General features: G+C 42.2%; 2 protein-coding genes across 34 annotated transcripts in view; both read left to right on the plus strand.

Annotated features, from left to right (window-relative positions):
* Window positions 1–532: 532 nt before the first annotated feature.
* abi2b (abl-interactor 2b) lies at window positions 533–13946 on the plus strand. 23 transcript variants are annotated; one of them, XM_047576863.1, is made up of 12 exons: window positions 533–684; window positions 2841–3008; window positions 3096–3272; window positions 3666–3683; window positions 3797–3924; window positions 6199–6345; window positions 7821–7948; window positions 8113–8319; window positions 8726–8893; window positions 9898–9981; window positions 10486–10671; window positions 11797–13946. In XM_047576863.1, the coding sequence occupies exons 1-12, from the start codon at window positions 568–570 to the stop codon at window positions 11970–11972; spliced, it is 1704 nt and encodes a 567-aa protein (XP_047432819.1). In that variant the 5' UTR covers window positions 533–567; the 3' UTR covers window positions 11973–13946. The 23 variants fall into 23 exon arrangements, with proteins under 23 accessions (XP_047432819.1, XP_047432820.1, XP_047432823.1 ...); XM_047576864.1 differs by having other exon boundaries at window positions 7824–7948; XM_047576867.1 differs by lacking the exon at window positions 9898–9981.
* A 603-nt stretch (window positions 13947–14549) lies between these two features.
* Window positions 14550–22085, plus strand: part of LOC125000990 — a 49449-nt gene continuing 41913 nt past the window's right edge. For 6 of the 11 annotated variants that reach the window (XM_047576850.1, XM_047576849.1, XM_047576851.1 and 3 more), the window contains exons 1-9: window positions 14550–14679; window positions 14883–15016; window positions 15378–15524; window positions 15727–15852; window positions 16787–16950; window positions 17769–17865; window positions 17943–18095; window positions 18390–18515; window positions 18595–18618. In XM_047576850.1, coding sequence (XP_047432806.1) covers window positions 14956–15016; window positions 15378–15524; window positions 15727–15852; window positions 16787–16950; window positions 17769–17865; window positions 17943–18095; window positions 18390–18515; window positions 18595–18618 — 898 coding nt within the window. In that variant the 5' untranslated portion in view covers window positions 14550–14679; window positions 14883–14955. Of the gene's footprint in view, window positions 14680–14882; window positions 15017–15377; window positions 15525–15726; window positions 15853–16786; window positions 16951–17768; window positions 17866–17942; window positions 18096–18389; window positions 18516–18594; window positions 18756–18849; window positions 18941–19135; window positions 19232–20578; window positions 20615–20911; window positions 20945–21541; window positions 21605–21901; window positions 21935–22085 lie in introns of all 11 variants that reach the window. The other 5 variants (XM_047576852.1, XM_047576854.1, XM_047576853.1 and 2 more) reach the window with 5 other exon arrangements.

Here is a 22085-nt window from a genome sequence, read left to right on the forward strand (position 1 = left end):
TTTAGCCAGGAGCTGCTACCCGAGACTTCGTTTTGTACATACGCACATAATGATAATAAATTATTTTAAATCTTGACTTTATTCATTTCTGGGAACCCCAAACAGCTGTTGGGAGAGCCCTGCAGTACCACACATGGCCGCGGTGGCGCCAGAGAGCCCCGCCCCCTCCATCGGCCCGCACTAGGGATGTGCGATACCACTATTTTTCCTTTCGATCCGATACCAAGTAATACCAAGGCTAATATTCCGATACCGACATCGATGCTTCTAAAGGTCTACTTTTATGTATGTGAAAATTACGACTTTTACAATGAACATATGTGAATGCAATTATAAAAATTAAAAAAACAGACAAAATAGACTTCAATCAGAGCAAATAACAAATAATAACAAATAAAATCAAACGGGCAAATATTTCTTGTGAAAGTGGACTTGGTATCGATATTTCGATGTGGAGGGGGGATCGGTTCTACAAAAAAAAAAAACACACACACAAACGTCTGGATGGGAAGTATCGATATTCGCGGATCGATACGCACATCCCCACTCTCCGCTAAAGATGTGAAAATGGCGGAGCTACAAATGCTTCTGGAGGAGGAGATCCCAGCGGGACGAAGCGCGCTACTGGACAGCTTCACTAATCTGGAGAGGGTCGCGGAATACTGCGAGAGCAACTATGTCCAGGTAGGCTGCGGGAGCGGAGAGGGCGAAGTTAGTTTGTTTTTTTGTTTTTTCTTTTTGTCGGTGGGGGCGAGCCGTTGCTAGGCTAGCTGTTGCTAGGCTAGCTGTTGCTAGGCTAGAAACAACCCTTCTCTCGCGGCTTTAAAGTCAAAATAACAAGCCTCGCGTGTTGCTATTTCGCTGCTACAACCATGCGGGATTACGCCAGTGTTGTTTTGGGGTTCGTGCGGGACTTGTACATCCGTCGTGAGCCGCGAGTTAGCCGGCTAGCTCGCTAGCATTAGAAACACTTGATTTATGATGTCCGGCTGAAGCACTGCGACCTAATGTTGCAGCCACGCTGTGCACAGAAGTGATGCACATCTCACCCTGTTCATAGTGTCAGAAAGTAGAGGTTTTTATAGAAGGGGACGGTGTAATGTTTCGGGTAATATATTCAAATATTTTGCTGCTGATTTGCATGAGGCTCGTGTGTAACATCCATTCATGTTTCCCCATCCTGCAGGTGTGATCTCGCCTCTCCTTACGGGGCTTTGATGGGTGGGAAGTGTTGGTGTTGGTGGATAAAAGCTTCTGACAGGTGTGATACTCAAATCTGACACCCCTGATGAACAGGGCTGATCAGGTCTGACAGGTTGCCCTGTTAAGGAGGAGGATGTTGGCAGCTCGCTGTCTGGCGTGTTGCCCTGGTCCCTTCTCACTCTGGAAGGTTTTTCCCAGCTGCTGTCACATGTTTAATAGCATTTATAGTTCAGTTGGACACAAATAATCACCGGGAGGACATTTATAGTGATAATTAACCTCCTTGAGTCGCATCGAGGAAGTTGCACACTTTATTTATAGACGTTTTAATCCTAACAATGCATCAGCGGGTGCGCCTTTAGGCGTACAAGTCTATGCATTATGCTTATTAATCGCTTAAAAATGTGTCTCCTGCCCTGAACCTGTTTGAGGACCTGTTTGTCTCCATACTGACAAGTTTCGCCCTCCACACGCCTTCGAACGATGCTGTTTGTTTTGAAATGAGATCACTTTGATTCGCTCTGTGATTCCTCAGAAATGTGTCGCGTTAAAAGACAGAAGACTTATTTCCTCTGAGGACGCTGGTCTTTTGAAGTAGCGGGGGACCCCCCAGCTTGTCTTGTTATGTTCTCGTAAATGTCAGCGGAGACCAGAGAAATCAGAGCCGACTTTATTCCCATTCACTTCACGTCTGCTGCGTCGAACCAGGGCCTGATCTACATTTGAGATGTGGTCAATATCGTGCCCTAGATTTCTATCGGCTCCATCGGTTTTAATCTTAAATACGACCCGTGGGTCAATATAACCCAAAGGCTGCTGTGACCTGGTGTCTGTTTACTGATCAGAGCGGGACGTCCGGGTCATCTGCACATTATTTTACACATTAAACTATTTAAACATCCGATTCTCAAAGATGGTCACATTTTCTGTCCTCTCCTTCTACATGCTCCCCTTCTCCTTGTCCTATATCCTTTTCCTCGTATTCCCCTGACTTCTCGTCTCCCCTCTCCCTCCTCTGCTTCCTCCTCTTCTTAAATCATCACAGAAAAGTTCGGTTTATGGTTTGCTCTCTGGCAAATTGATCTACATCACAGCCTACACACACACGTGTGTCCTGCATCAGCGTTAACATTTCATCTGTGGCATCGTTGTGTAATGAAAAAGGAGCTAATGAATGTTTCTTTTTACTGAAATCTTTGCCGCATCTTTAGAGGTTGTAGTTGCGTTCCCACATCTTGTAATTTAGCAGATTTGTGTGGGACATTCGCTATTTTTTTACGTGAATCAGCTGGTTCAAATTAAAGGTTTAGATTTGGTTTCATAGGCTGTTAATGTGCATGAATATGGCCTCATCTCATCTTCTATTACCACTTATCCTCGCTAGTGTCGCAGGGTTTGCTGGAGTCTCTCCCAGACGAGAGGCGGCGTCCACCCTGGACAGGTCTCTGGTCCATCTCAGGCCTAACACAGAGACAAACAACCATTCCCACTCACACTAGGGTCAATTTAGAGTCACCAATCAGCCTAACGAGCTCGTCTCTGGAGGTGGGAGGAACCCGGAGGACACAGGGACTCAGACAGGTCCCCCTTCACTCTCAATGAAATCCAATTAAATCTCAAATGTCTCTGTCGTTCAGTCCCCAGACAAGCAGAGGGCGCTGGAGGAGACCAAAAACTACACTACCCAGTCTCTGGCCAGCGTAGCCTACCTGATCAACACACTAGCCAACAATGTCCTGCAGATGTTGGACATCCAGGCGTCGCAGCTCCGCCGCATGGAGTCGTCCATCAACCACATCTCACAGGTCCGGAGCTCACACATCTCTAAAAATAATAATAATAATAATAAATAATGATAATAATAATGAGCCCTTCTTCCTCCTGTTGTGTAGACGGTGGACATCCACAAAGAGAAGGTGGCCCGGCGGGAGATCGGCATCCTCACCACCAACAAGAACACGTCCCGCACGCACAAGATCATCGCCCCCGCCAACCCCGAGAGGCCCGTACGCTACATCCGCAAGCCCATCGACTACAGCCTGCTGGACGACATGGGCCACGGAGTCAAGGTGCTCGTCCGCCTCCTTTTTACTCAACGTAAACATGTTGTTAAAAGGCCCAGAGGTCAGACGTGTGTGCGACGTTCAGAAATAGAAAAGAAGGAGGTTTGTGTTCGCTGCAGGAAATCTGATGGAAAGAACGCGTAGAGGTCAAACACTGACGATTCGGTTTCAAGTAACGGAAGAAAATAATCAATGGCTTTGCAGTTTATTCTCATATTTATTTACTAACCTGGTGTGAGCGGCTGATTCTTGAAAACTTTTTCCTTTCGTCTCCGGATGCACCACGCGCTCGAATAATTGTTGTTTTCTTTCCTCCCTGACGCACTAATCACCTGATTTCTTCTCTTCTCTCCTTCTCTCTCTCAACGCTTGCCTAATTTTGTTTATTATCACCCAAAGTGGTTGCAAAGGTTTAAGGTAAGCCTTTGAAAGTGAGAGGGTGTCGTGCTTCAAACTAGCGTCCTCTACGAGTCGTTGATGCTTTTATTGTGGTAAATTAACTCCTGCTTCTTCTTCTTCTTCTTCTTCAGGCCAGCGCTCAGAACATGAAGGCCGGAGGAGGAGGAGGAGGCGGAGGAGGAGGCGGCATACTCCCCCGCACTAACCCTCCCACACAGAAGCCCCCCAGCCCCCCCATGACAGGGAAAGGGACCCTTGGGTATGTAGAGATCGGCTTGACGTTGTGATGGACGTACGGCGGCGTCCAGCGTCCATCGGATGACGTTTTGTGGCTTTTTCTCACCTCCGAGCCGGTTCAGACGGTTTCTCGCTGTTTCATCATCACCTCCTTGTTGAGTTAGTGTCCTATGAGGGAGGATGGGGGGGGTGGGGGGGTTAGGGTGCCAGCTCACATCACTGAGTCCTGAAATTTGCTTCCTGTAATCCAAAAAGTTGCACTTGAACGCACCACAAAGGCTAAAGTGTAGAAAGAGACGAATCATACGGAGCGTTTGGTTCAGACTTATTCATTCAGAGGGTCTGCGGGGGTGGGCGGAGGTACTGCAGGGGTTCGTAAAGTCTTTGGTTGATTAGCCATTTTTTATACACACTTTTTAAATTTCCCTCCTCACTGTTGCACATGTTTTAATATAAAAAACATGAGTATTTGAACCTGTGCATTATTTGAACAGCTCAATATTAAATGCAAAGTTATAATAATGTCAGTGTGGGGGTGCTTAGCTTAGCTTAGCTTAGCTTAGCTTAGCTTAGCCCTGCTCTAGAGGCTCTTCTTGTATCTGTAGACTTTTTTTTTTTACTCTTGAAGGTGTCTTTTGTCCTGCAGGGTCTCTGCTAGCTTTCTAAATGTTGTGCTCTTGTCTCCTTGGGGATCTTCCTGGGCGTCCAGTCCAGTCCAGTCCAGTCCAGTGTCCTCTGTGTGAAAATGTCTGTGTGTCCCTTATACTTTTACTGAAGCTCCAGGGGTGTCTTTGTTGTCTCTGTTGTCCCTTCAAGACGCATGCTGCCGACCAGCCACCGCTCCATGATGCACCGGGCAGGCATTTAATTTCTCCTCGGTTTTATTTTATTTATTTATTTATTTATTTTTAAATATTTCCTTGTGTTTGTGACCCAGCCCGCCCACTCCTGGCTGCCCCATATTCCTCATAGCAACGTTTTTGCCATAGCAACGGTGCTCAGAGATGGGTCACCCCGCTGTGTCCGCTGGGACATGAACATACCAGCACATCTTTGCAGACCCAGATCAATTTATCACAGGGTTATGTGTTTTTATTTTTTTTTTTTGTTGTTGTTGTTAAAAGCAGAGGACGTCATCGGTGTAGCGCTGCTGTCGGCTTTTTATTTTTAGTTTAATTAGACACATCAAGACAGACTTTAATCACTTTAACCCTCATGTCTTTTCTTTGATAACTTAGTTTTAGTTCAGCTTTTTGCTAGAATATTAGGCAAAGGTGTGTATTTTTTTAAGCAAATTATCAAACTTAAATCCTGTAATGCTCTATTTTTACACTGTCTAACCTAAAGTGTTACGTTGTTACCGTTAAAAGTGTCCTATTCAGAAACACCCTAAAAATATTTTTTTTTGCATAAATCTTTTAATCCACTTCAGTAAAAATCATAAATATCAAAAGTTTGATTATTTTTTTGACTTTTTGACCTTTTAACCTTTTTTTTTTAACTTTTTACCTCTATATCTTTTATCCTGTGATTGGAAAGACGTAAAGAATGAGTCGAAATGTGAAAAAAGTGCAGCGGCAGTTTCAGTGGATGTCAATGGGTTTTAATAGGGGTGATTTTTTTTCTTTTTTTTTTTAAATCGGGCACTACAAAAAAAAAATTATTCAAAATCAATGTCGATACTAATCATTGACATGTCCATGGCTCTAATAATCTCCCTCCCACAAGAAAAGTCCACTTTGCATTTAGATTATTGAAAATATTTCAATTTCAGTTTTTTGCTTTTGTGTTTTTCGGGAAAAAAATTGATGCCGTCACAAACACTGACATATAAAGGTTATAAAAGTCAGAAATAAATCACTTTTTCAGTATTTGTGATTAGTACTGAAGTAGATTAAAAGATTCATGTTAAAAAAAAAAAAGTAGAAACAAATATTAACGTGCTATTTTTAGGGCGTTTTTGATGAAGACACTTTAATGAGGGTTAAAGAATTTGGTTTCAATTAAGTAAAAACATGTAAATGTCCTCGTTGGACATTTAATTATCAGAGTTTTTATCTTCTAATCAGATTCTCGATGAGTTTTATTTTCCGGCCGACAGCTGCCACATTCGTCCCGTCTCCGCCCCGATGTCCACCTCCCCCCTCCTCCCCCGGTCATACCCCATTTTTTTAAGTTTGCACTTGTTTGTTTTTTGCTCTCCTCCTCCTCCTCCTCCTCCTCCTCCTCCCCCCTTACACTTCTCTATGGGTGCCTCCTTCTCTCCCTCCTCCTCGACCTCCTGACCCTCTCGCAGGCGCCACTCCCCCTATAGGACGCTCGAGCCGGTGCGTCCGCCCGTTGTCCCTAACGACTACGTCTCAAGCCCGACGCGCAACCCGGCGCCCCCCCAGCAGAGCCCTGCACGCACTGCATCCGTTAATCAGAGGAACCGCACGTACAGGTACCCCCATCCCACCTCCCAGCATGCCTCTCTCTACACGCCGTGAACAAAGCCCCTCCTCCTCCTCCTCTCTTCTTCTTCTTCTTCAGTTTATCTGGACATTAAAGAGGCAGCGTCCCCCGTCCCCCCCCCTCACCCACCCTCACCCCTCCCTAATCTGGTCTCAGACGCCTCTTCATCCACAGATTCTCGTCTGTCGCCGCCGGAGAAACAAAATCGCCAACGCGCCCAAATCTTTCTAACGTATCAGTGATATCTAATTAGCCCCTCCTTCTCCTCCTCGTTGACTCCTCCCCCTTTTCCTCCTCCTCCTCCTCCTCCTCTCAGCTCGACTCTCCACCCGCTCCACTCCATCCTCATCTCGTCCCGCTTTTACGCAGCGTCTCCTCCTCGTCTTCGTCCCCTTCGTCACCCGTCTCATGCGTCTTCCTCGTTGGTGCTTCCTTTTTCTTTTTTTATTATTGTGTGTCTGTATCTATATATCACTGTCACATGGTCATTTCAAAGGCATTCAGCTCCCGCTACTAACACATCGATGCTCTTGAGGGCGCCGCATTATTAGCCCGAGACACGGAGAAGCCCTAAACGTAATAACTCATTTAAATTAATATTTAAATTCTCCTGGAGCCCGGGAATCAAATAAGAAAAGTCTGAAACTGTTCTTTATTTCCCAGTTGATTCTTTTTCGTATTTTTTTTTTCTTAAAACGTCTGTAATAATTGCATTTAAATGCTTAGTTTGCCCCCCTCTGGTCCCGGCCTCGTATGTTTCTGTCCCTCTTTAGTGGAGACGACCTCAGGGACGTCCTGAGTCAAGTCATTTTGACAGGATTCTGATTTTCCTACTTGTTGTAGAACTTGTTTGCGATGCATTTTTAACTTCTCTCCATAAGTAGAGATGAGCGAGATTTAAGAACGATAAAAACAAAAAAATGTATATATGTCCACATATGTGGACATGGGGATTATAATATGTAAGAAAATATATATAATTTTGAAGTCCCAACATCTTTAATTAAGTATTTTCTAATTAAGGAAAGTTATAGCTGTTGATATAATACGCTGCTAATATTAAAGTAGAAACGTTACTAATCATAAATAAATAAATAAATTAGATTTTCTCATGTGATCGGCTGCAGAATGAATCAGCTGAAATGAACCCGATCATGTTTTTACACCAACTAGTATCTAGTTAAGAGGATAAAAGTTTAAATGAAGCAGAATGAGCTGCTACAAACCTAAAGCTTAACGTCCCCAAATGAGGACGCCGGGTCTCAGGAGGTTAAATTTAAAAAAAAAAAAATGAGGTGGAAGTAAAAACGTTTAGTTCCTGTGGCTCCTTCCTAAACGACAGGAGGTTCAGTGGGTGGGGGGGGGTTGTTTCTTTGTGGGGTGTGTGTGTGTGTGTGTGTGTGTGTGTGTGTGTGTGTTCTGACGTGTGTTGCCGACCTGCCCCCCCACCCCCTCCCCCCCCAGCAGCAGTGGGAGCAGCGGAGGGAGTCACCCCAGCAGCAGTCGCAGCAGCAGCCGAGAGAACAGCGGCTCCGGCAGCGTCGGCGTCCCCATCGCCGTGCCGACGCCGGCCCCGCCCACCGCCTTCCCAGGTAAACCACACCTGTCCCCCCCCCCTTCCCCCCCCCCTCAGGGTCCACTCCTGTGTGTCTGCGACTAACCAATATTAGGAGTCTCCCCCCTTCTTTCACTCTCTTCTTGACCTCCCTCACGTTTCTTCTCTCTCCTTCCTTACCTTCACCCCCCCCCCCCTCAGCCCCCAATGCTCCGTCCAACTCCACTAAACCTCCCCCCAACACTGCCACCACCCCCGGGCCCCCTTCCTCCGCCCTAGACGGGCCCCCGCCGGCCCCCAACGTCGTCCCCGTAGAGATCCCGCCTGTGCCCCCGCCCCCTCCCCAGCTCCCCGCCTCCACAGCCCCCACCGGCACAGGCCCCGCCGCTTACAGCAACCCTGCACAAGGTGAGTGCAACGCCCCCCCTCCCTCCATCCTGACATCCTCCAGCCGCCCCCCCACGGACGTTCAGTTAAGCTGCAGATGTTTCTACTAAACTTAAAAACGTTTTAACGAAGCTTTAACAATTAGATGAATATTTAACAGATTTGTGCGTTAAAAGAACACGTGCAGCTCTTCTGCCTCACCCCCTCACCCCCCCTCCACCCCCCCAGCTCCTCTCTGTGTTCGTGATGATGTTGTGTCCGTGTGTGATGCACGAACTCTCCTCATTTCATCTCTTCTTCACGGTGTTGTGCTTTATTTTCCGTGAACTTTTCTTTAAAATTTAAATGTTTTTCTGCATGACAGAGTCGTTCACTAATGCTCGTTCATAATGCGTCTCTGCTGCCCCCTGCTGTCGCCTCCTCCCAGGTGCACCCCAGTTCTACAGCATGAACCGCCCCGTGCAGCCCCCCCACAACTCTCAGGTGGTGGGGGGCTCCCTGCCCTACCGCCGGCCCTCGTCCGTCACCGGGCAGCCCAGCGCGGTGCACAACCAGAGCCAGCTCAACGGGGGGCCACACTTCGCCCAGAGCCAAGGTACCAAAATACGAATGAAATAAAACACTCAGATAAACGACTCTTTTTTGTTTTTTCCTGATCTGCTGATTTGATTTAAGAAGCTTTTCTCCAGGTCGTCACCTTCTTCACCTGAGCTCTGTCTTTACAAACTTTTCTGCTTTATTCGTCAAACTCTCTGCTTCAGGTCATGTCCTCGTTATAGAAAATAAGACCATGCAAATAATTTGGACCATGAGTTTTTATGATGATTTAATCATTTTTAGATGCAAAATATTAGTTTTTTGTTCGTTTTTTTTCCAAAATTATTTGATGCGATCGTAAACTCTGGTTAAAATGAATCAAATTCTTGGTATTAGTGATTAGAACTGAAGTGGATTCAAAGATTTATGTAAAAAAAAATGTTAACATGTGCTGTTTTTAGGACGTTTTAGACGAGGACACTTTTATAACAATTTAACAAACACTACAAGAAAAATCCACTTTGCATTTTTGTGTTTTTTGGGGTTTTTTTATATATAAAAGTCAGAAATGTATCAGATTTTTGGTATTTGTTATAAGTAATGAAAGTGGATTAAAAGATAATTGTTTAGTTTTTAGTTTAGTTTTAGTTGATAATGTTAATCTTTGACATTCAGACAGTTTATTGGGTAAAAAAGGATTAATGGTTAATATTTTATTAGTCTTATTAGTCTGTTAAGTCTATGAAATCTAACTTTGTTCAGTGTTCAGATGATGAATAACCAGCTTTAAGTTCGTTTATCTCTTTTCTGTCTTTAGTTATTTACGGATCAGTTACAGAGAAATTATCATAAACTTTATTTAACGTTAATTAACCAGTAGCATCTCAGATTAAATCCTAGTTTCCGTTCCAGGTTTGTGTCTTTGCTTCTTCTTCTTCCTTTTGTTCCTTTAACTTCGTCCTGTCAAGCTCTTTTCTAACCGTGTCCTCTGGTGTCTCCGTCCCTCACGTCTCCGTCTTGTCTCCCTCTGGTTGATTGATTGGTATCGATCGGCGGTATCAGGCCCACTCGCGCCCCCTCCCCCCGCCATGCAGATCACCCCCCAGCTGCCTCTCATGGGCTTCGTGGCCCGAGTTCAGGAGACTAGTAAGTGGCTTTTAGCTCCTCGCCCCCCCCCAACCCCAACCCCAACCCCCACCTCCACCTCCACCTCCACCTCCTCCGCCCGGTGGTTCGTCCTCTTCTGCTGGTTTAGATTTAACGATCAGCCTCCGACATCAGCTCCATTTACGTTTTAACGTCACGTAGATGAAACAGAGACGGGCGATAATGACCCGATACCCTCCAAGAAAACTCAAACAAGTCTCAGTTAATCACAGAATTCATTTACATTTTATGAAACACAACCTTTAAACGCGTAGATTTATTTATTGTTAATAAATCTAACCTCAGCTCAGAGCCGGAGCGGATGTTGGAGGCCGTCCAGTGGTTGTAGAGGTGTAGGAAGCATGTGGAGCATGATACGAGCATGTTTGCATGTTCCCAGCGTCTCCTGCATGTTTTGATTCAGATGCATGGATCCATCAGCTTCACCCGAACGCCGTTTATTTATTTATTTACTTACTTATTTATTTCTTTGTGAACTTGTAGTCTCAGACGTGCCGCCTCCACCTCCGCCCGCCGAGGAGCCGGTGTTTGAGGAGCCCACGCCTCCGCCGCCTCCGCCCGAGGACTACGAGGACGAGGAGGACGAGGAGGAGTCGGCGGTGGTGGAGTACAGCGACCCCTACGCCGAGGAGGACCCCCCCTGGGCCCCACGCAGCTACCTGGAGAAAGGTGAGCACGGGGGGGCGGGGTTTCTGTTCCTTTAGGTTAACCACACGTTAACGGGTTTAACTCTTAATTATTATACTTCCTTAAGTTGAGACTCAACAAACAAAAAATTCTAATTCATTAGTATGAAATAATTATTAGAAATCTGCAATAATAACATTTAAAGCTTATTTAGTTTGTTCACTTTATTATTTATTTATTTCTGTTTCTCGTGTCCGTTCCTGTCTCATTATTTAGTTTGTTTTGTTTTTTTTACATGTTGGAAAAACTAAAAACATGGATTTAAATCAAACTCTGATTTGTTAAAAAGATGAACTCACAATAAACCAAAACCAAATGCATAAATGTTCCTGGTTTGGTTTCATGTCTGGGACAGAGTGGTGAATTATTTTGGGAGATTTTATGCATTTTTTTTATGCAAATAACTCGTGAATGGAAAATGGATTCTATCCTTAAACAAATCTTTAATAGGTTTGGGAAAAATGATCGTAAAAATCATAAACGTCACTAATTTTATTTATTTTTTTTACTGTGAATGACGTCAGCAGTAAAGTCCAGAGTATAATTCAGCTACTTTTGGTTTTAACTTTTTCTTTTTCATCTTAAAAAACGTTTTTTTTGTTGTTGTTGCCTTGTTTGGTTCGGTTCTTTTCAGCTCAGCCTCACATGTGTCATGTTACAGTTATTTTCTCATTTTTACAGTCTGTATTAACACACGGGACATAAAACCAGACTAAAACCATAAAATCCAAGTAGGAAAAAATTTTATGTTTCACTGTGAAAACCACAAACTTATTTTTATAACTTACAATGTGAAGCTTTTAAATAAATTTAGCAAACAAAGATATTTCTAACTGTTTCCATTAAAATCAAGGTAATGCATCACACATTTTTGTACAACTATTTACAACTATTACAACTTAACAATAAGTAATAATATGTAAAAGTCCCAAATCTCTTTGGCTGCAGTTCCTCGTGTTTTGTTTTTGTTTTTTTTGTGCTTTCGTTTTCCGCTCGCGTTTTCCTTTCCCTTTCCTTCCGTTTCTCACCAGACCGGTTCTACAAAATAAACAAACAAGTTGTCGCCTTTTGCCGCGGTTGTTTTTTTGACGCTGTGTCTCCCCCCAGTGGTGGCCATCTACGACTACACCCGGGACAAAGAAGACGAGCTCTCCTTCCAGGAGGGCGCCATCATCTACGTGATCAAGAAGAACGACGACGGCTGGTACGAGGGCGTGATGAACGGCACCACCGGCCTCTTCCCCGGCAACTACGTCGAGTCCATCATGCACTACGCCGACTGAACACACCTCCTCCTCCCCCCTCCTCCTCCTCCCCACCCCCCCACCCCCCCCTGGAAGGGAAGGAAGGGGGAGGGTCAGGGTTAAAGGTCAGAGACTTTGATCAGACAGAGCATGATCACCTCCGAGGGGGAAGATGTTTTTAAAGAAGGTGCGACGTGACAAACTGTAAAACAACCACTACTCTAGATTTGTCCTTCCCTCTAGTATCTCTTCATTTGACCGGACTGGACGCTGATGGATCCGTTTGTTACTCGATGAAGCCACTACACTCATTTCTTTTCTTGTTTTTTTTTCGTTTTTTTTACCAGTTTGCCCTTATTTATTTGTAGCGGTGGTGGACGAAGGGCTGGAGGAAAAAATGCCTTCAGGTGCACGTGATCTCCTCGACACTCCAGAGAGAAGTTTATATCCTCGGTGGAGGGTTTATAGGGAGTTTATCGGGAGTTTGCCAAAGCCAAGATAAAGCACATCAACTGTCTTAACGCGGCGGGAGTTCCCCTAGAGTGCTTTACGTTAACACTTTGTGCGGTTTATTTGAGTAATTTTTTTTTTATTATTATTTCCGGGTGAAGGATAAGAGATAAGAGCGGCTCCTGTTACAGTAGAAGTATATTTATGGCTGGCGAGGCTCATCAACGGTTTATTACTTCTGTTTTTTTTTTGTTTTTTTGGCTCAGAGGGGATTTTAGCTTGCAGAGCATCGACCTGCATGTTTCAACGAGGAAAACATTTAATTTCTCTTCTACTGATGATTAATTAATGTCTTAATACTTTTAGATATGGTGTGGTTTGGTTTTTGATATTCGCCCACTACTACTACTACTACTACTACTATTACTAGTACTACTACTTCTACTTCTACTTCCACGACGATGGTGATGATGCATTTAGGTCATTTCTAAGACGCTTGTGCCATATTGAAGTGTGTGTCGCTGTTCAGAGGTTATCACTTCGTTCGCAATAAATTGGCCAGAGTGGGGTGGACTCTCATTAAGCTACAAATTCTGTTTGTCCCCCCCCTCCCTCCCTCCCTCCTCTCCCCCTGAGTTGGTTTTAAATCAAAAGCACATAACATTTGTAGTTTACAAAAGAAAAAGTTATTTAAAAAAAAAAAAAAGGTGTAGACGAAGAAATCATATAAATGTGAGATGTATTATGTCCTCGGATTAGGACTTATTGAATATGAAAAGAAGCCAGCTGTTGTGTTGAAATGGTTTTAACCGTCGCCCCCCTACCACCCCCCTCCCCTCCCCTCGATTTAAAAAAAATAAAAAATAAAAGAAACGCCGTCAAGTTTAGGCGTCGTTCGTCCTCAGTGCGGTTTTCAATACGCTTTGGGTGTTTGCGGCGAGGGCTCAGTGCTTGTACTTACGTCAGAATCTTTATTTTCTATTAAAAAAAAAGAAGAAATAATTATAATAACAAGTGGGTCTGTATGTGAGTCTTGCATGCCATTGTTCTTCTCTGTACTGGTGTCCCAAAAAAAAAAAAAAAAACAACCTACGTGGCAAGATCACCCATTTCTAAAGAGACAAGCAGCCCCTGCAGCTCTGACCAGGAACCACCAGCCTCATCCAAAGAGACTGAACAACTTTACTTTACGAGCCCACGTCGTCCCAGGACGTCGTCCCAGGACGTCGCCCTCCGACCCGCGGGGGGGAGGAGGAGGGACAGTAGCCGTCATTACGTCAAGTGGTGAAAAAATGTTTTTACGCTGCTAGTGAATCCTGCAGACGAGCGGCAGGCGGCAGGTGAATGGGAGTGGAGCTCTTGTTTTTGTGACACTAAAATGAATAAAAGTATATAGAGCCTCGAGTCTGCAGGATTCACGGCTTCCTGGAGTCACAGACGTCCCTCGGGATGTCCAACAGTCCATAATGCCATTGTGTTGCACAGTTAAAGTTGAATTGCAGAAGTATCATATTTGTAAAAATCATGAGAACAAAGACAATAAAATAAAATTATTAAGATTTATCGGTGAAGTGATGGCTTGTTTCCTCTTTGTGATTGGATTCTTATAATTGTCTAATGGTGAAAACGTGAGTATTTAAGATCATAAATATCAAAAATAGGTCAAGTAAAACACAATGTGTGTTGTTTTGTAATTATTTATGATTTTTCTTTCATCTTCTTTGGTTATAAGTGCTTCATGTTTCAATCTTATCACCTAGTGCTTTTGGTTAGCTGGCTAGCCAAAATAAATACATTGAAAGTTATTTAAAAATTATATATGTGTGTGCGTGTGTGGATATATGTATGTATGCATGTATGTATATATACATACATATGTATATGTATGTATGCGATATATACGTATGTATGTATGTATACGTATGTATATTTTGTATGTATATATATATATACGTTTGTACGTACGTACGTATGTACGTACGTACGTATGTATGTACGTATGTATGTATACACATATATAAGTGTATATGTTGTAACTTTAGATACGTTGTGATCATTGGTTAATGGATTAATATTAATAAATATTAAATAGACTAACTAGCTTGCTGCAATTTACATGTATGTGTGACGACAGCTAAGTCGCTAACGTAATGAGCTAAACAAAGACTAGGAAGTAGGTGGGTGTTTATGAAGGTTCAGGAGACACGGTGTGCGGCACCGTCCTGATGCCGAGAGGGAAATTCTTTAATTAATAGAAATCTAAATCGGTTACAGACGCTTCATTTATTACTGTCAGGTAAGTCAACCGTGATAAATAAACCGATTAAAGATGTTTGTGTGTATGTATGTTGAAGAAATGCGTTTATTGTAGAACCCGTTATTTGAGGAAGTGGAAAAATTAACTGCGCAGTTATTACTTTCAGTTTCACAAAGGCAACACCCAAGGATAACGTTTTTAGTTTATTTCTTGTAATTTGTTTCTTTGTTTCTTTCCCCCAGCGGATTTTGCATCCTGACATTGTTAGCGGTGTAATTTGTGTTTTCTGTTAGATTTTAATTAATTTATAGGACGATGCAGTCGATGTTTATCACCGCGTTGATCTTTTTCCTCACTCAGGAAACGGTTCATGCTGGTAAGTTGAAGTTTTGTTAACATTTACACAGAGTCTTAGACAGCCATGTGTGTTTTTCTATAAGAAAATACGCGGAGCACATTAATGCCCCCACGAGGTTGTTCTGTGTAAACTTCTCAGACTATCGGTGGTAGTGTTTTTACGGTGAAATAAAACTAGAGCAATAAAAGGAGAAATTATCTCAATGCAAGTTAAAATCCTCCCTTAATGTTCCACTTAGGTGGCGCAAATCTATGATTAATCAAACTATAAAGACCCAAGTGATCCCATGTGCTTTACAGGAGTACACTGCTACACAAATATAACACTACTACATATGTTAATGTTGTAATTTCATGAATGTGATGTTTTTATTTTGTAGTCACCTACAAGAAACCAGGAGACACAGTTGTCCTTAGTCCAGGCTCTGTGGGTGCTACCATCACCAGTATAACATGGAAACATAATTCAAACCTGGCTGCAGAGTGGTACGGAGCAGGCGCCACTGACTTCTACCGAGACTTCAAAGGTATTTAACAACTTTAATGAAAACGAATCAAACACCTTCAGTCAAGCCTTTTGTTTCATCTGAAGAACTAATTAATGAAGTTGATCTTTACAGGGTTTAACATTTTATATTTGAAGTGATTTAGATTTTAACATCTTTAACCATAAATATCTCATTAAAATTCAGGTTAAAACTTTAAAAACATGAGTTATTGTTCTTCCAGGTCGCTGTACATTGAAAACTGAAACTGGAGAGTTGACCATCCCAAAGCTGACACTAAAGGACAGTGGCAGCTACACACCAGAGATCAACAACAGAGTCTTGGCTACAACTGAAATCAAGATTATCTGTAAGTGGAGGAATTAGGACTGAAGTTGTGTGTGTGTGTGTGTGTGTGTGTGTGTGTGTGTGTGTGTGTGTGTGTATTTATTATATTTATTCATAGCACGAGGACAAGATGTTCAATCCCTTGTGCCATGATCTGAGGCTAAACTCCTTTAGAAGCCTAGTCCAACTGAGAACCAACCAGCAGACCAGTGGTCAGCTGCTAACTAGCCAGCAGCAGTAGGTAATAGAGATGATGGGCATGCGACTACACTTCAACCAAACATCGCTCCCTTCTGCTAGGATCAGAAATAGAACACTACTGGACCCAGCTAGTTAGCCTAGCCACAGAAGTAAAACACTAGAAAACACCAGCTAATTAGCCTAGCCACCAGCAGTAGGTAAGAAATGATGGGACATGCAACTATATTTCAATCAACATTCCTCCCTCTACCAAGATCAGAAGTTACACACAAGAAAACACTAGCAAACGAGCCTAACTAGCAACAGTGTGCAGTGTGCAGTGTGCAGCGCATCATTGGGGTTTTCAAGTGGGCACCTCCCTTCACCGATGTTTCGTTAAGTTAGGCCCCGACACCTCAAGAAGGCATAACAGTGAGCTCCAGCGTCCCGGAGTCACCCCCCTCAATGAAACCACCGCGCCACCATGTGCCTTTCAACCGACAGATAAGATTAATCTTACTACAATTGCTACCTAATGTTAGCACATAGCTAGCCTTACCTTTAGCATGCTCCCCAGTTAGCGTGTTTCCTTCTTAGCCACAGCCACTCGCTTGCATAGAGACATATTGGTTACAGCGACCCTCTGTTCTTTCCCGCGAATGCCCAACTCACACAGGAAAGCAATGGCGGATTTTGCAACAAATCAAAGAATGTGTTTGTGCGTGTGTGTTAATTTATTCCTCTGAACTGATGAAATCTTTATTTGTTTCCATCAGCACCTGTTCCAAAACCAACTATCTCCATGAGCTGTGACGATAAAAAGACCCACTGTGTTCTCACCTGTGAAGGCAACACTACAGGTGTTGAACAAGTCACCTACACCTGGAAGTCAGATGGTGTGATGATGAAGAGTAAATCCAAAGAGATCAACATAACAAAGGTACAAACACGATAACAGGGTTAGTAGGTGAATGGGACGTATTTTGGTTCATCAGCTTCAGGCTGATGTTTTTGTTTTTCCACTGGATTTACCTATTCCTGGTGGTCAGGTGATAAGAAGAAGACTAAAACCAAGGAGCTCAACATAACAAAGGTGAAATTCAGTACGTTTACATGCATGTTAAAATAAACAAAACAAAAAAAAACAACAAATTATTGTCTAAGTTTGACTTTAACTGAACAACTTAAGTGCATATAAACACGTTAGTCCGACTAAAATCAGAGTTCTTCTTATCCGACTAAGACACCCAGATAATGAGATTAGAAATCGATTTCCCCCATGTATACACTTAATCAGACTTTAACTGGACAACACACGTGTGCATACTCCACAACCGATGTGCTGACATATGACCCCAGAACAATCCAAGAAAGAAAGAAGGAAAACAGAGCCGGTAGAAGAACCACCTGAGGGATAGCGCCATCTATCTGAACCAGAAGTAGAGCACACATTACATACGAGATTAAAAAAGCTGAACTATTGTTTATTATTTGACATAAAAGGTCAACCTGAAAGAGGTCTGATAACTCGCTGATAAGACGCATATCGCCACCTAGTGTGGAGGAGGAGGAGGACTTGTTATTTGATTATCTCCGTTGCATGCTTAAGCTGTGCATGTAAATACACTGTGTGATCATGAACAGTCAGATTAAATAATTCACACATTCATGCATCACTCTGTGATGTTCGGTGCAAAGACAGAAGAACCATTTTGGTTCATGAGCTTCAAGCTAATGTTGTTTTTACTGGGTTTCTAGGAGGAGACGTCATCTTTCTTCAGGTGTACGATGGAAAACCCAGTCAGTTCTCAATTCAGCAACCAAGTCGTCAACCCAGTCCTCGTCTCCAACACAGGTGAGTCGTCACAGCATCAAGTATCTAATATAGTAAATACCAGAAAATGATGTAAATAACTTGTTTTTATTCCACAGATATTCCAAACATGTACAAGAAAGTGGGAGACCGTCTTGACCTTAGTGTATCCTCTAAAGGTGCTACTATCACTAGTATAGTCTGGAAACATGGATCCAACGTTGTTGTGGAGTGGAACGGAGGTGAACCTGTCGTCTACGGGGACTTCAAAGGTACAGTCACTCATTATTTAACAGTTAATGGATGTATGTGGTGATTATCCACAGAGTCTTTAATGGAGGTCAGGCCCTTACTCTCATTAAGAAAGTATAAAATATCAGTAATTCTTCCAAAACAACCTAATGAAAACCATCAAAACATAAACACAGATTCAGATGTAATCCAGGTTTAAAGTCAGCAAAAACCCTCTGAAAGGAAGATTAGTACATTTGGGAACAAGCTCCAACCCCCTCTGTTGAGTAAAATAGCTGTTAAACTATAATTATATCTAACTATTGTCCTTCTAGGTCGCTGCACGTTGGACACCAGAACTGGAGAGTTGACCATCTCAGGGCTGAAACCAAAGGACAGCGGCAGCTACACAGCAGAGATCAACGGTGACGCCATCAAGACAACTAAAATCAAGGTTATCTGTAAGTACATTTGACTGAATGTCTGGAATATTAATTAATTTATTCATTTGATCTCTAATTAAGTGTTTGTTTTCATCAGATGAAGTTCCTAAACCGACCATCTCCATGAGCTGTGACGATGAACAGACCCACTGTGTTCTCACCTGTGAAGGCAACACTACAGACTCTGGACGAGTCACCTACACCTGGACGTCAGGTGACGTGGTGAAGAGTGAAACCAAGGAGTTTAAAATAACAAAGGTACAAACACGATAACAGGGTTAGTAGGTGAATGTCACGTATTTTGGTTCATGAGCTTCAGGCTGATGTTTTTGTTTCTCCACTGGATTTATAGAATGATACGGAGGCTTCATTTGTCTGTACGGTGAAAAATCCAGTCAGCTCTGAAAGCAGCAAAGCAGTCAACAACCCTTTCGCCACCAACTGTGAGTTTGACATCAGTAAATATCTCCACAGTGACCTCAGAGGATGAATCACCTGAATAAGTGACGTCTGTTCATTAGTGATGAACCTTTTAAAGGTTCTGTTAACGAACTAAAGAAGGAGATCAGCTACTATTAGAATGAAGGATGCTTGAAAACCACTGACACATTCATTCACTTCTGGTTTCTTTTTTGTAGACACTCCGGTCTGGTTAATCATACTGCTACTGGTCTTGATTCTGATTCTGGTGGGAGTTGGTGTTATTGCACTTTACAAATACAAAATAAACAGAGGTAAGAATTCACAGAACTATATGTTTATTCTACAGAATGAAACATCCATTGTTATATTATTATTATCATTATAAATGGATTTATATTTACATTATTCACATCTGTAGGTGTGGTTTGTCTGTGTAGAAGTGGTTTTTAAGCTAATGTCCCAATAAAATGACACAGAAAGGATCCACCCATTTAATTCTTCCACTGAATACAATTAAAACAGATTAATTTGTGAGCAGGAAGCCAACAGTCGACCTGACGAGTAAAATGTTTTCACACCAGTAGGAGATAAAACCGTGAATGTGGAAGCTGCAGCATGCCCCACTCCTATTTTATAGAGTTTAATCCACAATGAACTACACTCTACTCCATTTAATCAATGCGTCATTTGACAGAGACCCAGAACAATCCGTTACTTCATCTACTGAAGGTTTACGTGTATGAAAACATACAGAGTGACTGACTACCAGCACACACTAAGGGCTGCGTCTTTCTAAGGTGTAAAATATCCCATCAGCATCAGTTAACACGTTGACCTCCATCAATACACAACATGGAGCGTCTACACACACATTTAGTGTGTGCTGGAGGAGAAAATGCAGATATATTCATTCAGCACGAAAAGATTCATTAAAGCTGGAAACAAGTTCATTCAGAGAAACTGCTTCTATGTTTAACACGTCTCAGTGTGTCCTGTGTGTAGTTGTGTACACATGGCTGTTGTTACTGTAGAGGAGGAATTCACACGTCTTCATTTCACCACTAAACGTTTCCTCATGAAACACCTTATTTTTTATTTGGTAAATATCCAAACAGATCAGATGTAGTAAATAATCAGTGTGTTATTTGTGCGTCTGTCACTGCTCCGTGTCTCAATTATATTCACATGTGGTTTTTGCTCTAACTCTGTGTTGTGTTTATTTGCCATCAATGTAACGACACCAAATGTCATTTTGTGATTAGAGTTTCTCTCTCAGAGTCTCAGTGGTAAACGATCAGTAGATCTTAGTAGATCTGAATATATCAGCTGGATCTATGGAAAGAGTTTGTAGAAGCAGATGATGGACTGAACCATCAGTAAAGACGTTACAACAAGACACTTTGACATTTTACAGACAAACAAGGAACAAATCAACAAGACCAGAATAATGAAGAGTCAAAACCTGTTGAGTTATCAACTATGAACAAAGAACTTGACAATTGTCAAAGTAAAGCTGGATATAAAATGATTTTCATAATTAGTCTGAAAATAATGTTGATGATGTCGTTTATCCTCAGTAATTTGTGTGACAATATATTGTCCAGCAAATTTGTTGTTGTGACAGACCTAGTCATGACTCTTGTTTTATCATTTGACAGAACTGGGGCATAACCACTCAATGAGCTATAACCCAGGTGAGTAACCTTGACAACACATATGTGGTGATTGTGAGCTACATGGACACTTCTTCCTCAGCAAAACAAACGTGTTGCAGCTTCATCACATTTATCTCCAGTTTTCAACTGATGATTGAAGCTGAACCCATTTAACATCCTAGACTGTAACAATATCTGGTTTTTATCAGTTGATGCATCAAAGGAGTCAGAAGACGACAGAACTCCTCCTCATCCTGGGGAGAGATTCATCTGAATAGGATGTTTTCTTTCATGACTCTTTAGAAGTTTAAACTTATTTCTTTGTCATTTTATCAGAGACTTCAGATCCACCTGCTAAACCACCACAGCGTATGTATTATTCATGACTTTTTAACATATGCAGCCTTTGACTTAATCTGCAGGTATTTTCATAGATTAATCTGACATTTTTCAGAAGGAGAAATAAAATCTGACAAAGACGAGGCCAGAAATAAACCTGGTGTGTTAAACTAGATCATTAAAATGACTCCAAGGAGAAACTGATTCATCAACTATGAACAAAGAACTTGACAATTGTCAAAGTAAAGCTGGATATAAAATGATTTTCATCCCAGCTCCTTTCAGATCAATCTACAGCCCAGAGAAAAGTAGAAAGCTGCAGTTTGTAGGTTTCATGTCAGAAGAATGTGAAGATTTACCTTGTGAATGTGTTGTGAAGATGTGTATTCATCATGATGGTTCTTTTATTTCCTGACAGTAGACACATCACAGGTCTCTCCTCTCAGTGTAGCTGGTGATAAAATGTGATTTATTATTATTCCATATTATCATCACATGAGTGATAATTAGTCTGAAAATAATGTTGATGATGTCGTTTATCCTCAGTAATTTGTGTGACAATATATCGTCCAGCAACTTTGTTATTGTGACAGACCTAGTCATGACACTTGTTTTATCATTTGACAGAGGAGAAAACGTTGCTTCCTGGTAACAAGGATGAAGACCAACCAGACTACATCGATTTAACAGGTGAGTAACCTTGACAACACATATGTGGTGATTGTGAGCTACATGGACACATCTTCCTCAGCAAAACAAACGTGTTGCAGCTCCATCACATTTATCTCCAGTTTTCAACTGATGATTGAAGCTGAACCCATTTAACATCCTAGACTGTAACAATATCTGCTTTTTATCAGTTGATGCATCAAAGGAGTCAGAAGACGACAGAACTCCTCCTCATCCTGGGGAGAGATTCAACTGAATAGGATGTTTTCTTTCATGACTATTTAGAAGTTTAAACTTATTTCTTTGTCATTTTATCAGAGACTTCAGATCCACCTGCTAAACCACCACAGCGTATGTATTATTCATGACTTTTTAACATATGCAGCCTTTGACTTAATCTGCAGGTATTTTCATAGATTAATCTGACATTTTTCAGAAGGAGAAATAAAATCTGACAAAGACGAGGCCAGAAATAAACCTGGTGTGTTAAACTAGATCATTA

The sequence above is a fragment of the Mugil cephalus genome, chromosome 23, assembly GCF_022458985.1.
Source record: "Mugil cephalus isolate CIBA_MC_2020 chromosome 23, CIBA_Mcephalus_1.1, whole genome shotgun sequence".
Classification (NCBI taxonomy): Eukaryota; Metazoa; Chordata; class Actinopteri; order Mugiliformes; family Mugilidae; genus Mugil; species Mugil cephalus.